The 14,155-nt window shown below is 35.8% G+C and overlaps 1 protein-coding gene across 2 annotated transcripts in view; it reads left to right on the forward strand.

Annotated features, from left to right (window-relative positions):
- Positions 1-14,155, forward strand: part of FAT1 (FAT atypical cadherin 1) — a 101,937-nt gene that overhangs the window by 47,193 nt on the left and 40,589 nt on the right. For both annotated transcript variants that reach the window (XM_059469765.1, XM_059469767.1), the window contains exons 4-7: positions 4,407-4,468; positions 7,217-7,546; positions 8,056-8,266; positions 12,450-12,589. In XM_059469765.1, the coding sequence (XP_059325748.1) occupies positions 4,407-4,468; positions 7,217-7,546; positions 8,056-8,266; positions 12,450-12,589 (743 nt within the window). The remainder of the gene's footprint in view (positions 1-4,406; positions 4,469-7,216; positions 7,547-8,055; positions 8,267-12,449; positions 12,590-14,155) is intronic.

Consider the following 14,155-nt stretch of genomic DNA (forward strand, 5'->3'; position numbering starts at 1 on the left):
GTGTTAGTCTTCAGAAACAGAGATAGTGTGATGTAGCTGGGAACCAGTGTGAAATAAATCCCTGCTAATATCTGATCTCTGGTGCTAATTTCTACTCCAAATGTAGAGTTTTATTCAGATTTACATAATTGTACATTGCAGTTGCATTTCTGTATATTTGTTTTGCTGTTATTTAAAATGGAAATCTGAAGTAAGTTTTATCTGAATGCAGCTGTAATTCTCTTAGTTTTTGGGTAGACATCAAATAGACAGCAGGTATCCTCAGAATGTAAACTCAGATAAGGAATGAAGAGAGAATAGAGTTGTATTTGCTGCTCGTGCATTTTGTTTTGTTTTATTTGTTACAGATGTTTCCAGTTAGTTTCAGTTGATTCTAGTGACTCTCCAGCTAGTGAGGCAGAGCAGCTATGATTTATCCAAAGACTCTAAATTATTACGCTGCTGTTCTGAAAATGTTTCTAATGAGGCAAGTTTTTAAATATTACTAAATACAAAAATGGCACCAATTTACTAGAGATACAATTTCCTCATTATCTTAGAAATGTTTTTTATGAACTTGCATTTCTCAAGAATGCTTGACATATCTTGCCATAGTGACATTGATTTCAGGTAAAATAAAAGTCAGTGATGTAACTTACTGGAGCTTATTGTTCCTGTTGGTTTGGGGAGAGGGGAGCTGATAAAAGGAGGCAGAAGCAAAATGCAGGAATATGGCTACAAAACAATGCTCTGAGTCAGTTTTGCTTTGAAATAGAATGGTTTGTCACAAGTGACCTGTTTCTCACACATGCTGTTATTTCATTCAGTAATAAACACATTCTCCCCACCTCATAACAAAGATTTCAAAACTGAATGTTTTACAGACTTCTTCAGAGCTTAATTGAAATATTTTGCTTGCCGCTCCTTTGGGGATGTGACGTGTGCAGAAATGTGGTCATGAATTTATTTTTGTAGAGGGAGGGGCACAGCAAGGATATATACAAAGTGTTACAGAAAATAGAAGGAGTTCCATCTAAAAAAACTTAAGAACAGAGCAGACTGGTGACTTCTGTTGCAGGGAGCTAACTTACATTAGGTCCAAAGATTGTCCCCAACCCTCTTAACAAGCAGTTACAGTGCATAGGAACACTTGACCTTATTATCACAGCAGTAGTTCAGGAAAGCTCTTCAACAATGGATAAAATCTGTTGGTGCAGCATTAAACATTCTGTAATATAGAAAACCCTGGCAAGAATAGAAAAATGTAGCGATTGCAATAATCAAACCTTTTATAGTCTTAAGCTGAAGCGAGAAACTTTGCTGAAGCTAAATTTGCACTTAGGAAAGTGTCTGTCAGTAAAGAGTTAAATAAAAAGAATGTCATGCATGTGTATGTGATTCTAAATCCAGAAGTGTTACATTTCCTTTGTTGGCATTAGTTTCTGCTGAATATACAGGATATATATGGTGAAGACTAAGCCCTTCTGTTATTGGTCTGAAGTGTTTTAACAGAAGTGTGGCATGCTTGGCTGAAAAGACTGGAAGTTTTAACAGATCAACAGATCAAAGTTTTAACAAGATTGTTCTTGCTGGATATTTTTCTGCTTACCTATTTGTGTTGTATTGACCAGCTTCGTTAACAGGAATTTTATCTGGAGCAAGACTTCCTTTAAGAATCATTAGTGTCTGAAGTAGTGGTGCGTGGTAGAATTTTGTTTTGAGTGCTTAAAGCAAAAGCTTTTGAATGGTCTTTTGATTGATATTTGGTTTTCTCCAAGTATTAATTGCCATCTTTAGGAGTGGCTCCAGTCTTCATAGCTCTTGATGAAAAATAAAATGGATAGGAAGCTATTGAAACGTGCCATTTTCCTGATCTCATGTAATCCTCTACTTGCTGCTGCTGTGAGAGATGGAGTCTTATTATTGTCAGAGGATGTAGACTAACTATTGAATATTCAGGGAAATGCAAGCATTATGAAGTAATTCGGCTAGGTTGCTTTATTTTTCCTGTGTTTTTTTTAGGTTTTCCCCATTTTCAGCTTAGCTGTCCAACAATAGTTCAACAAAGCTTTTTGTGGCTGTGCTGCAGTCTACCCTTTTCTCTTGTAACTGTGGTGAGCCTTGAGATTAATGCTTCATGGGAGGGTTTGTGCTGGCTTTTTACAGAGGTACTCAGTAGAAAGAGGGTTTAGGAGAACTTGTGTTTCCTGAAGTCACCTGCAAGTCCCTTTGCTGGAAGGAAACAGATGAGGTGGCAGCTGTGCCACTTGTACCCTTCCAAATAACAGTCCTATTCTGTTTCCCATAGTGCCTGTAAAAAGAAAATGTGTTATCTAGACTTGGGCAGAAAAGCAAAGCTTTTTAGAATATGTGACAATAAATATTTTCAGTTGTCATTGTTCACAGCTCTGTAATATCCGTGTGAAAATATTACCTCAAGAAGGTTAATAGACAACTGTAACATCATATTCTCTTTCTTCCCTTACCCCTTCCTAAATTCACAGTAATGATGCAACCTTTTTCCTTGTAGTTTGGCTTGTTTGTTTTAGGGTTTTGTATGTTTTAATTTTCATTCTCCCTTTCTTTGTAACAATGGACAATTCATAATACCAAAAGATATATCCTAACAATAGCAAACGTATCTTCTATGTGCTGTAAAAGCATAAAAATAAAGCAGGAGAAGATGACATATCATTGTCAAGAATACTAGATAAATAATACATTTGATATGATGGCAAACAAAATTGCAGGAAAAACAAGGGCAGATTTGACCATAATTGGAACAGCTGTTATTTGCACTGTCTGTTTTTTGCAGGATAGTTGTTTGAACAGTTGACAGCTGTAATATCACCTTATATAGGTTTTGTTCATATTATTTAGTGTGGGCTGTCTGTTTTGTTGGTATAAGTAGACTACAGCTGTTTTTGTCAGAAGCGCTGAGTAGCTATGCACCTGTGGTATACAATCCTGTTTCTCTTGGCCTTTCTCTTTTAAGTGAAATTTGAGGTCTTGATTGCTTTTCTTACAAACTCTGCTTTTTATCAGCCAAGAGAAAATTGAAGGCTTTTTTATTGTAGCAGACAAGCTTTGAAAACTTTTAAAGTGGATTTTAATTTTCCTTATATAAGGTCATATTAATAAAAAACTTATTCTGTAGTTAGAAAATGGAACATGAAGTATGCCACTTGTATTTTGATCTATTTCATTCTTCATTGGGTAATTGCTTTTCTGTTTTCCAGTTTGACATTATGGATCAAGGTGGCAATGCTTTCCTCTCACTATCAAAAGCTGAGATAGTTGCATAAAATGTCTTCTGACATTGCATTTTCCTCTGTGTTGCTGCTTCAGGGAATATGGGATGCTTTTCTCAGTAGTTGCTTAAGCTGGGCAAATCCAAACCTTGGAGTTTGCTTCATGAAAGGCCAGGTTGGGTCTAGCAAGATTTACTAGCACAGGCTCAGTCCCATGTGAACGCAGCAATGGTATTTGTGGGGCCAATTTGTATGTCTGAAAATGTTAATTTTCAGAGGTACAAGTTAATTTTCAGAGGTACAAAATGTCTTTCTTTGCTTTTGTGCAGTAAAGAAACTGAATTCTCATGTGGCTGCACCCATTGCACAGTTAACTCCCCCAATAGCAAATCATTCTGCTATAACTGAGAGTTGAGCAAGTTTACTTTTTGTGAAACTCAATAGTTAAAATTCTGAACTAACTGTTAGGGAGAATGAATTCAAATAAGATCCTTCTGTATTAAATTTCACTGTCTTTTTGTTACTTCTTACTCTTTGATTTCCTTCATTTGAAAAAAATCCATCATGCCTTCCTAATCTTGCATCAGGAGTGTATCAAAGTCTTGTGATAAAATGTAGCATCATGCATCAAAAACTTGTGGTTCTTCTCTGCTATTGTCAACAGCACGTGTTTGACTGCTTGTCTTTGTGAAATTAAGTGAACAAATTGCTCTATTTTTTTCTATTATTATTGCATCTCTTCAGGTTATCCTTCTTTTGCCTTTATCACTAATAATACAAATAGGTGTTTCTCCACAAGAGACAGGTAATTAATTCAGTTAATGTCCCTCAGCACCCTTTGAAAAAGGCATTTGAAAACAAGATTTCATGTGGGAGAATTGCATTCATTACTCTGTCAGAAACATAACACACACAGTTGTGTTGGAACACTGAACTGTGTTTGTCTTAAGTGTTAAAACAGCTTAGTTTTCAGATTGCAAAGAATATTTTCACAGCTTTTAAGGATGGGGAAACCCCTCATCCCTTCCCTTAATGAAAGCATAAATTCTACAAAAATGGAAGTGGCCACCTAAGAAGAAATTGATATTGAGGATACCAGTAACTGCTGATTTAATCTAACCTTCATTCAGATGATTTTCTTGAAGGATCTGATTAATTATTCTCTTACATTTGCAGGGCTAATTACAACCACATCCAGAAAACTAGACCGAGAGCAGCAGGGAGAGCACATACTGGAGGTAAATAATTTATTTAGATTGCCGAAAAACAGTGACTGTAAGTTCATTGCTCTTTACAGAGAATTAAGTCTGCCATGAAGAATTCAAAAAACTGGATTTCAGAAGTAATTTCCTACTGTGTTCATTATATTGCAATGCAGATAACCACCTATCTTATAAAAACTGTGTGTTGAGACTTTTGCTAAAAAAGAGTAAAGGTACAGATTGAATGCAATTATTTTTTTCTGTATCTCAAAACAAAGATTTACATTCAAATGGTACAAAGGCATGATTGTTAAAAGGAGTGTGATTCCTCTTTTTATCTTCCTGTGTAATTATTGGAATAGCTATTTTAGCCTAACTTTTGCTGAGTATAGGCTTCTGCAAAAGAAGTGCAGAATGTTTTTGTAATACAGAGAATACAAAAGGATAGTATGTGAGTAGCCTTATTTTTCTGCATAACATTCTTACCAGTCTCATCAGTTGCAAGACGTGCATTGTAGAGCCCGAATCCAAGAGCATGAAACTTGTGACATAATGCTTTTATTTAACTACATTTGATTAATTGCCTGGAGTTTATTCTCTCATTCTCTGTCAAGGAACCTGAAAGGAAAACACATAGAGAACTTTGTCATCCAGTTTCACAAGGTTGTCAAGCAGTGTAATGGTGTGGTACTTCTCCTGTAATGAAGACTTAATATTCACAGTGATCCTTATGTCCTAAGATTTATCTGTAGTGTTTATTGTGTCTGTTGTCCTGGATGACAGATAAAAAACTGCAATGGGAGTTGGCCAAATTAATGTTAAAGACAGAGAAGCACCTCTAGACTTACTCAAAACTTGTGAAATCCTTAGAAAGGTGTTCCAATAGGAGACAAATGACTGCAGAGGCGTGGAGATTAATGTATTTATTCTCTGATAGCACAAACTATCCTTTTGCATAATTGCAGTATATGTGCAGTCTTCCTGGGCCTTTTGTATCCCTTTGGTGCATTGTGAGCTGGATTAATGCAGCTGTTGGACCAATTTTTTTAATCATTATTTTAATTTCTGTATCAGCTTTGAAAAGAATGCTTTGTACCTAAGTAGCAGTGGGGCAGAATTTCTTCTGCAGCGTGTTTCTAGACGTAATAGTAACAAAATTAATTAAACGCAAATCTGATATAGTACTAGACATAATATTCCTGTATATTTTAAAGTAATTATATAATTCTCTTTTCAAATTTGCCTCCTCAGATCAGTTGTCTCAGTTTCCCAAAGCACTTTGTGTCCGTTTTGTCTTATTTCTTGACCACTGCTATGTATATTGGTTGTAAAATTGCTAAATCATGATTTTTACTTCTCTATATATTATACTGTATTTTTAAAATTAGATTTATTCAGTAAATAAAATGAGCTGTGGATTGTTTTCTGATCCTGAGGCGACGCGGCCCATATGGCTTTGATTGCTTACACCTTATCCCTGGAACAGGGTGCCCACATGTTGAAAATTGTGTCTGAATTGTGTGAATTCTCAGGCTGCAGCTAAACAACACGTGTGTGTGCTACTTGTTCTGGGCCAAAACTTATGCCAGAAGTCACACTCATGGTGTAATGTTATGGGCAGTTGTCTGCTTGCAGTCATGCTAATTTAAGTTTAATTTATAACCTTAAGCTAACATGTACAGAACTCAGAAAGTTTATTTTTAGGATTACAATGTCACGTAATGGTACCTAAATCCTCCTGCTTTCATCATTCTGTATAAAATAGCAGTTTAAGCTCATTGCTCTTTAGTTTGGAACATTGTTTATTGCCTGCTGGTGTAATTTATAATTCTTTGTTAATTTTGAATCCCAACTGGTTGCTAAAGTTTTAACTAAAAGTCTGTGAAGAATGTGACAGAAGAGCTCTTAACTACAGAGCCACACTGACAGACAGCCTGGCCTAAAGTAGCAGTTTTCCCATGTGTTAGTTTTATGTTTACAACTCTGATAATAGGTTGGAAAGAAACCTGGAAATGCACAGAATGGTGGACAGACCCAAGTGCTAAGCTAATTAATTGAGCATTGAAATGTTGGCCAGATGGGTCGGTGGTTTTATTCCTTTTCAGTATTAAATTTGATCTTTGATTGAACTTCTGCTTACATAATAGTAACTAACATGCCCCATTTTTTTATTCCCAGTTTGTGTTTTTTGGGTTCCAATTCACACTTTCTTATGCATTTATTTTAGCTTAGCTTCATGTTATTCTCTCATATCTTAGTGTACTCTTGGTCGTCAGTAATGCCTTCAAAACTGATGTTGCATTCAAATCAAATAGATGTTTCTCAAATTTGCCTTTGTTATTTGCTTGGTTCAGGGCAATGCTAATTTTATGTTAATTGCCATATTATCCCATTCGCCTTGTAATATCCTCATTTGGGATATGCTTCAATTGTCTCATTGGGTGTGGTTGGGGTTTTTTTTGAACTGAAAGTTATGTGGTGGTGTTCCATTTCAAGTCCTAAAGGGAACAGATATTCAAATATGTGGAAATCACCATCTGTTAGACATGAGCATGAATATTTGCATTTCATGTTGCATTAAACGTGTCAAAATATTAGGATAATAGTTGAATATACTTTTGAGTACCTTTTGTAAATACTTAATAGCTTTAGGCAAGTGCTTCAACTAAAGTTAGGGGATAACTGTACAGTTGTTTAGGCAGCTGTAGGAAAACCTCATTTATGGAGGAGCATTGTTGAAGGACCAAGTTTGAGCTCTAACTTTACCCTTGTTAATAAAAACAGGTAACGGTAACAGACAACGGTACTCCCGCAAAATCAACAATTGCACGGGTGGTTGTGAAGGTCTTAGATGAGAATGACAACAAGCCACAATTCTTGCAAAAATTCTACAAAATTCAGCTTCCGGAGCGTGGTAAGCCTGAGCGAGAGAGAGCTGCCAGGAGAGAGCCAATCTATCGAGTTATTGCTGCAGATAAAGATGAAGGCCCCAATGCAGAGATCTCCTACAGCATTGAAGACGGTGATGAACATGGCAAATTCTTTATTGAACCAAAAACTGGAGTGGTTTCATCAAAGAAGTTTTCTGCAGCAAGGGACTACGATATCCTTTCAGTGAGTGAAAATCCTGTATATCATGAATATGTAACGTGTTCTTTTATCTGTTCATTTCTTATTCAGTAGCTGGCAGGTGAGTGACTGCAGTATCTGAAGGAAGAAAGCTTCTACAAATCCAGAAGTATTTTTTTTTGTGTTTGTTTGGTTTTTATTGAGGGATGATTTGAGATGTTTGTATTGTGTATTAAGAACTGCCGTTCTTTCCCAGAACTTGGCAGATAATTTATGTGATGAGGGAACATAAGCAGTCAGTTTGACTCATCTTCAGGAAGAAAGCAAAATAAAAGTGAATTTGTGGTAACAGTTTGTGCTGCTATCAGGTGCTGCATACTTTTTCTCCATTTGCTGCCCAGATAATGAAGGGCAAGTGGCACTTTGAGAGACACTTAACCTTTGTGGAAATATCTCACACGAGCAAACATGCTTGGAGCTTATTACTGCTTTCTATTTATGTGACATAATGATTTATGTGATCCTGTGGCCTAAAAGATGTGTCTGTTTCGCAGATTAAAGCTGTAGATAATGGTCGCCCACAAAAATCTTCAACTACGCGGCTTCACATAGAATGGATTCCAAAGCCTGTCCCACCCACAGAGCCTATTTATTTTGAGGAATCATTTTTTTCTTTTACGGTGATGGAAAGTGACCCAGTTGCTCACATGATTGGTGTAATAGCTGTTGAACCTCTTGGAACACCACTTTGGTTTGACATAACGGGTAAGGATGCCTTAAGGGCCTTTATTATTAGAAACAAATGCATGGAGTCTGAGATACTGGAGGGCTCATTGTAGCTTGATTTTAATCACTCTTCAAATAAATAATGTAAGGTTTTGACATTCCTTAAGTGCAAATGTGGATTTTATAAGTCAAAATTATTTAATTTTTATCAATGCCACTCTGTACCAAAGATTAAAATTAAGTTGCAAAGTATCTGCTGTGTTGCAGTTTTAAAATTGATTTCTGAATATTGAGTCACTTCAATGAAAACTAATGAAGTCAATCTCATAGACTGTATGATAGGAAAGGAAGTCAGAGGCTAGTTTTCTGCAAAGCAGGATAGTACGTTCAAAAAGAAGTTTTACTGTTCACATGGGTTTCTTCTCCTCTGGGCTGCTTCTCAGTTTGCTGTCCTTTGATTCAGTACTAAAAGGAAAGCTTGCAATGTTCCTAACCCCAGCAATCTTCTTCTTGTACTTATTCTTTCTACTAAATCATATCTTAACCTCTACTATTGAAAGGCAATTTCTAACCAGTAATAATGACTGCATGTCGATTTCAAGGTAACAAAATTAATAGTACTTTTTTGAAGTTCAGACTTAGTCACTAGACTTATGAGCACCAGTAATACACAGACTGTTGACTGTGTAGCTGGTAGTCAAACCAAGTTCTGTTGCGTGCCAAGTGTGTTAGAATCAAGGAGAGTGACATAGCTTTTTTTCAGGAGAGGTGCCTTGTAATGAACTGCTTCTAATCTTAAATGAACTCTTTCTCTCAGTCTGCTAGATTTTTGATAGATTTATGATTTTTCTACTACATTCACAAGGGAAGGATCTTTTTCATCTTAGTTACTACTGAAAACTTTAGCCATTATTATGATGTTAAGCTGCTGGGAAGAGCATATTTTTAATTAATTAATTTATTATTTTAATTTATTTCTCAATAAATTAAGTATTTTAAACATCTGTTTTGCTGGTATGTATTTCCTGAGGTGTACTGAGAACAACAACAGTTAAAAATAAAGTTTATGAAACTAACACAAGTAGCAGGAATATACAAATGCCAAATTTCAAAAAATTTTCAAGCACATGCAAACAGATACAATTCTTCCCTAAAATCATGCTTCATGCATGAACAATCTACGATAATAGTGATAATCATTGCCAATGCATTAAATACTTACAGAATTACAATATATTTTTTTAAAATGGTTCTTTTAAATGTATTCTTGAAAAAAAAAAGTTCCTGTCCAAATAGATTATAATTGATAAAAAGTGTTGGTGTTTAGACAAACCTAGATCTGTACAACTCTCTAGTGGGACTAAAAAGTTGAGGATGCTTTCTTGCCTTCTTCTAGGAGCAAAGTTCTGCATTCGATGTATTTTGGAACTGAGGCTACTTTTTCATTGTTCTCCCAAACACACTCAGGGATGTGGGAGTAGAAAAGCAGAAGGTAAAAAAATAAGTGAGCAGGAGAAATGAGAAGGTATTCCAATTCGAATTAGGGAATCCATAGCAAACAAATATCTGTGGACCGAAATGAGTCCATTAAAGGAAAGGTTAAGAAAGTGACATTGTCAGAGAAAGGTGAGCAGTTCATGGAGATGAAAGAGAGTAGATAGAATAGGCCTCAGAGGCTTCTTGGAATCTGAGCACATTACAGCAGTGATTTTTTTTTGGAGCCTTTTATTAGCAAAATTTGTTAATTAAATTGGGGATGTACTTTCCTATTGTTCTTAGCGTGCCTCAGTTGTTATGCACTGTGAACAGTGTGTACATCTGAATAGATTTCTAATTGATAGTATTATTTTGATCTGCTCCTTCTAAGTGTGCAGCACAGTTGGACATTTGCATATTTTTATTGTATGCCTAATGCAGAAAATGAATGATCTTTTCCTGCTCTTTTTAGAAAGACATATACAGAAAACTCCATGGGGAAAGAGCATAACTTGTCCAGGCATTGTTAAATAAACCATTTTATTTTGACGGTTTTCTTAGTAAAAGTGTTTTGGAAAATTTGATACATGATCATATTGTGAAGTTATGGGCTACTCTTACAGGTGGTCACTTCACCACCCTCTTTTACTGTTTCTAATAGCATGAATGAATTTGATTGACAGCTTTCCTTTGTGTTCTGTGCTTGCTTTCCATGCTTTCTTTCTTTTTGGCTGAGCCAGGAGACAAGCTTGCTAGTGAAGTATTTTACATCTTACAGATGGCTTGTGACCTGAACTGTACAGCAGAAGGTATCTGCTGAGATCACATAATTTATTACCAGATTATGAGATCTGAAATGAAAGCGTACATTTATAAACTATTTATTTTATTAACCCTTCGGAAATCAAAGTGCTCACGGTTGCATTTGTGACAGGTTCGTTTTTGTTTTGTTTTGTCATCATTACATTTATACAGCATCAATTCTGAGCATCCAGTTTTGGCTTTGGCCAAAATTGTTGCTGTTACACTTCAGTGTACTAGATGCAGAAGTTTGGGTTGAGTTCTGCTTCAGCGGATCACCAGATATCACTGCTACTACAAATTCAGGCAAGGCCCTGGTGATTTTCTTGGTAAGGAAGGGAAAAATGTTGGTTAGAGAGCTTGTCCTTGTGTCAGGAAAACTGACTGAACCAGTTCATGCTCATTCACTTTACTCTTCCCTTAAAATGTAGAGAACTTCATTGAGAAATCTGAGAAAATGGTTTTGCCTGCCAGCTATGAAAGGAAAAACTAGATTCACCTTCTAAAACTGACATACTACACAAAGACCATTAAAAAAATTCATCTGTTAAGAAAAAAGCTGCTGCCTTTCATCATGTCCAGTTTCTATCCATTTGAGTGATTCGGAAACTGCTGCTGGACCAGTAAGAGGAGCTGGCTTTCAATTGAACTAGAAAAATTATGTGATGTTGGTCATTACCAAATATCTCAAATCCAGTGAAGCAGAATCCAGCCCATCTTTCCTAAACTGATATGTTTGTCATGCAACCTTCTAAAAGTGAAATCCTTTTTACATGTGAATGGGGGCTCATTTCAGTATTTACTGTTTTTTTCTTGGACTAAGTTCAAATTTGCAACATTTGGAACTTCACCGTCTCACTTCTAAGCTTGGCTTTTCATAAAACGCATTTAGTGATTTGCAAAGCTTAGCATGTATAATCTTGTTAAAGGAAAAAAAAGCACTCAGATGATATCTGAATGCTATCTGCTAGCCTTGTAAAATATAATTAGAAAAACACATGCCCATAATTAGGAAAAATTGGTTTGCCATATCTAGCACTGGCTTGACCAAAATAAGAATTGATTCTTCCATTTTAGGCACTTTATTGAGAGGTCTAAAGCAATTGTAGTTAAATGGCAGTATTCATCATCACTAATAGTATTTGGACTTAATGGACATTGCATTCTCAGGGCAGTCTGCTCCAAGTGGCAAGATGATGATCAATTAAATGTTTAAACAACTGAGTGTAGCTATTGATCTACACAGTTATTTAACTATATTTCAAAGAGTAATTTGAAAGTTTCACAAGGGAAATTAAGATAATTTGCTTCAGAAAAGGAACTTGACCATAATTAAACATCGGATTTAAACATTTAGCACTATTCTATCTCAGTAAGACTGAGATAGTAAATTCCTTAGATGCTCAACATTAAGATGATAATCCTTTGGAGGTACTGCAGCTTTTTCAGCCTTATCTATAATCACATATGAATATAATAATATGTATTCTGCTCCAAAAGACAAAAATTTGACTGTATGTCAAATGGGATTTTAATGTATTTTGATAAAAAGTATGTTTTTCACTTATTAGCTGATAATCTGCCCAAAAGAAACTTGCATTTGGTGCAGTAATTCTCAATTTCCTGCTGTATGGAATCATTAAATTCCATGGTTTTGGTTTTTTTTATAAGTAGTGAATCTTGCTAATAAGAATGTCCCTGATGACTTCCCATGAGCCGGGCAAGTCAGCTTTGTCCAAAACTACTCAGTTTTAAATATCTATTAGCAGCATATCAGGTTACCAGGAAAAAAACCTAAAGTATTTAAACTAAATGTATGTATAAATATATGTATATATATTTCCACCTTCATTAAGCATTGGAAGACAGAACATGATCATACATAAAAACGATGATACAATAATGCATTTTATTAACTTCTCCCTCTCACAATTTCCTGAACAAGGTGGCAACCATGACAGTCGATTTGATGTGGACAAGGGCACAGGAACTATCATTGTTGCAAGACCTCTTGATGCAGAACAGAAATCAAATTACAACTTGACAGTAGAAGCAACAGATGGAACCAGATCTATCAGCACTCAGGTAACAAACTTTCTGATGAAGCACTTGTAAAAAGAGTATGCAGCTGGAGGATGGGGAAGCTGTTGGGTTTTCTTCTCACCATTTTTTTAATCCTAGGCAATGAACATGGTTTGTTTAAATTAGAGACTTTGTCTAAAATTCAAGTGAATTCTGATATTTACAGACCCATGTTGTTTGGTGGTTTAGGTGTAAAGGTGGTGTGTTACTATACTGTAGTCTGAACCAACAGTTTTTAAGTTATAACATGTTCCTGCAGCTAAATAAATGAAAACAGAAACTAAGCCCCTGCATGCATGACTCTCTTACAAGAAAAGGATTTATACTACTCATCTGAATTACTCCTCCTTACAAGCTTCTCCAAAATCACTACATGAAGTGATTACTGTACTTGAAATTTAAAGACAACTATTTTAAAATTTTGTGGTTCCCCTCCCCCTGGAAGATCTGTGGATGACCAGTTGTACAATATCCAAGAAACTAAGCTGCTTTTTCTGCATAGTGTATGTACAGAAACAAGGTTTAGATTATAACATCTCTTTGTATTCTCCCAAATACTTTATTTTAGTTTTGGTGAAAGTAGAGATTGTTTAGCAATCTCCAAAAAAGCAGCAACCTCAGACAAACCAATGTTTTAAAATTACCTTTTTACTAAAGCTCTCTCTGATGGTGGCAATTCTTTGCAGTTGGACTAATAAGTTCACTTAAAGCTGCAGAAGCCTTTTGTGACAGTATTGTCTAATTCATAGTAAAGTAGTTTATGATGTATATCCCACCTGTTTTTGCCATCTAGTGTCTTTCCCCATCCCAGAACCTGAATATATTTGAGAATACAGCTTAGCTGAGGTTGGTGTGAGTAGAGCCATGATTTTAGAGGAGCTTCTCTTTTCTTCCAGATAGAAAGGAAAGGCTTTATTTACTGATTAAAGACTGTTGGGCTTGGACAGTGATGTGTCTATATTACCTACCCCTATCATTGACCTTCCCTTCAGACACTCAAAGAGCAATAAGTGGGTTGCTGCTGTCTTTTCTGTACATGGAGATCTGTGCTACAGATACAATTTCTTCTTGTTCAGCTTCTGTGCAGTGCATATGTTTTTCTGTAATGTTTTCTAATGTCTTATGTGTTGTCTTCTGCTTTTAGCCAGAAGATGTTTTTTGTCAATGTTAAGGATTTTAAACAGAATCTTTATTGAGGTGGCTGCATGTCTGGAGGCTTGATAGGTCAAATAGAGTAAATTTGATAGTAGAAGGTGACCAAGTTTAGCAATTTCCTTTAAGAAATGCCTTCTCTTAAGAGGTGACAATTGTGAGTGATTTTTCTAGACCATGACTCTTCAAAGGCAGCAACATGTTTCCCAGTAGGAGGTTTCTGCCATCATAGCTGTGGTGCCATTGCCTCTGGTGCTGATAACCACCATAAACAGTTTAAAGAATCCTGCTGAAAATTTATTAAATTCGCCTACTTGTAGTAGAAATATTGAGCAGATTCACTTCTAGTGATTACAGAATGCTGGAGAGAAGGCAGGAATTTCTCAGGACAAAAAAATAGAGGAAACACAAATTCAG

This window comes from Ammospiza nelsoni, chromosome 4, assembly GCF_027579445.1.
Source record: "Ammospiza nelsoni isolate bAmmNel1 chromosome 4, bAmmNel1.pri, whole genome shotgun sequence".
Taxonomy (NCBI): domain Eukaryota; kingdom Metazoa; phylum Chordata; class Aves; order Passeriformes; family Passerellidae; genus Ammospiza; species Ammospiza nelsoni.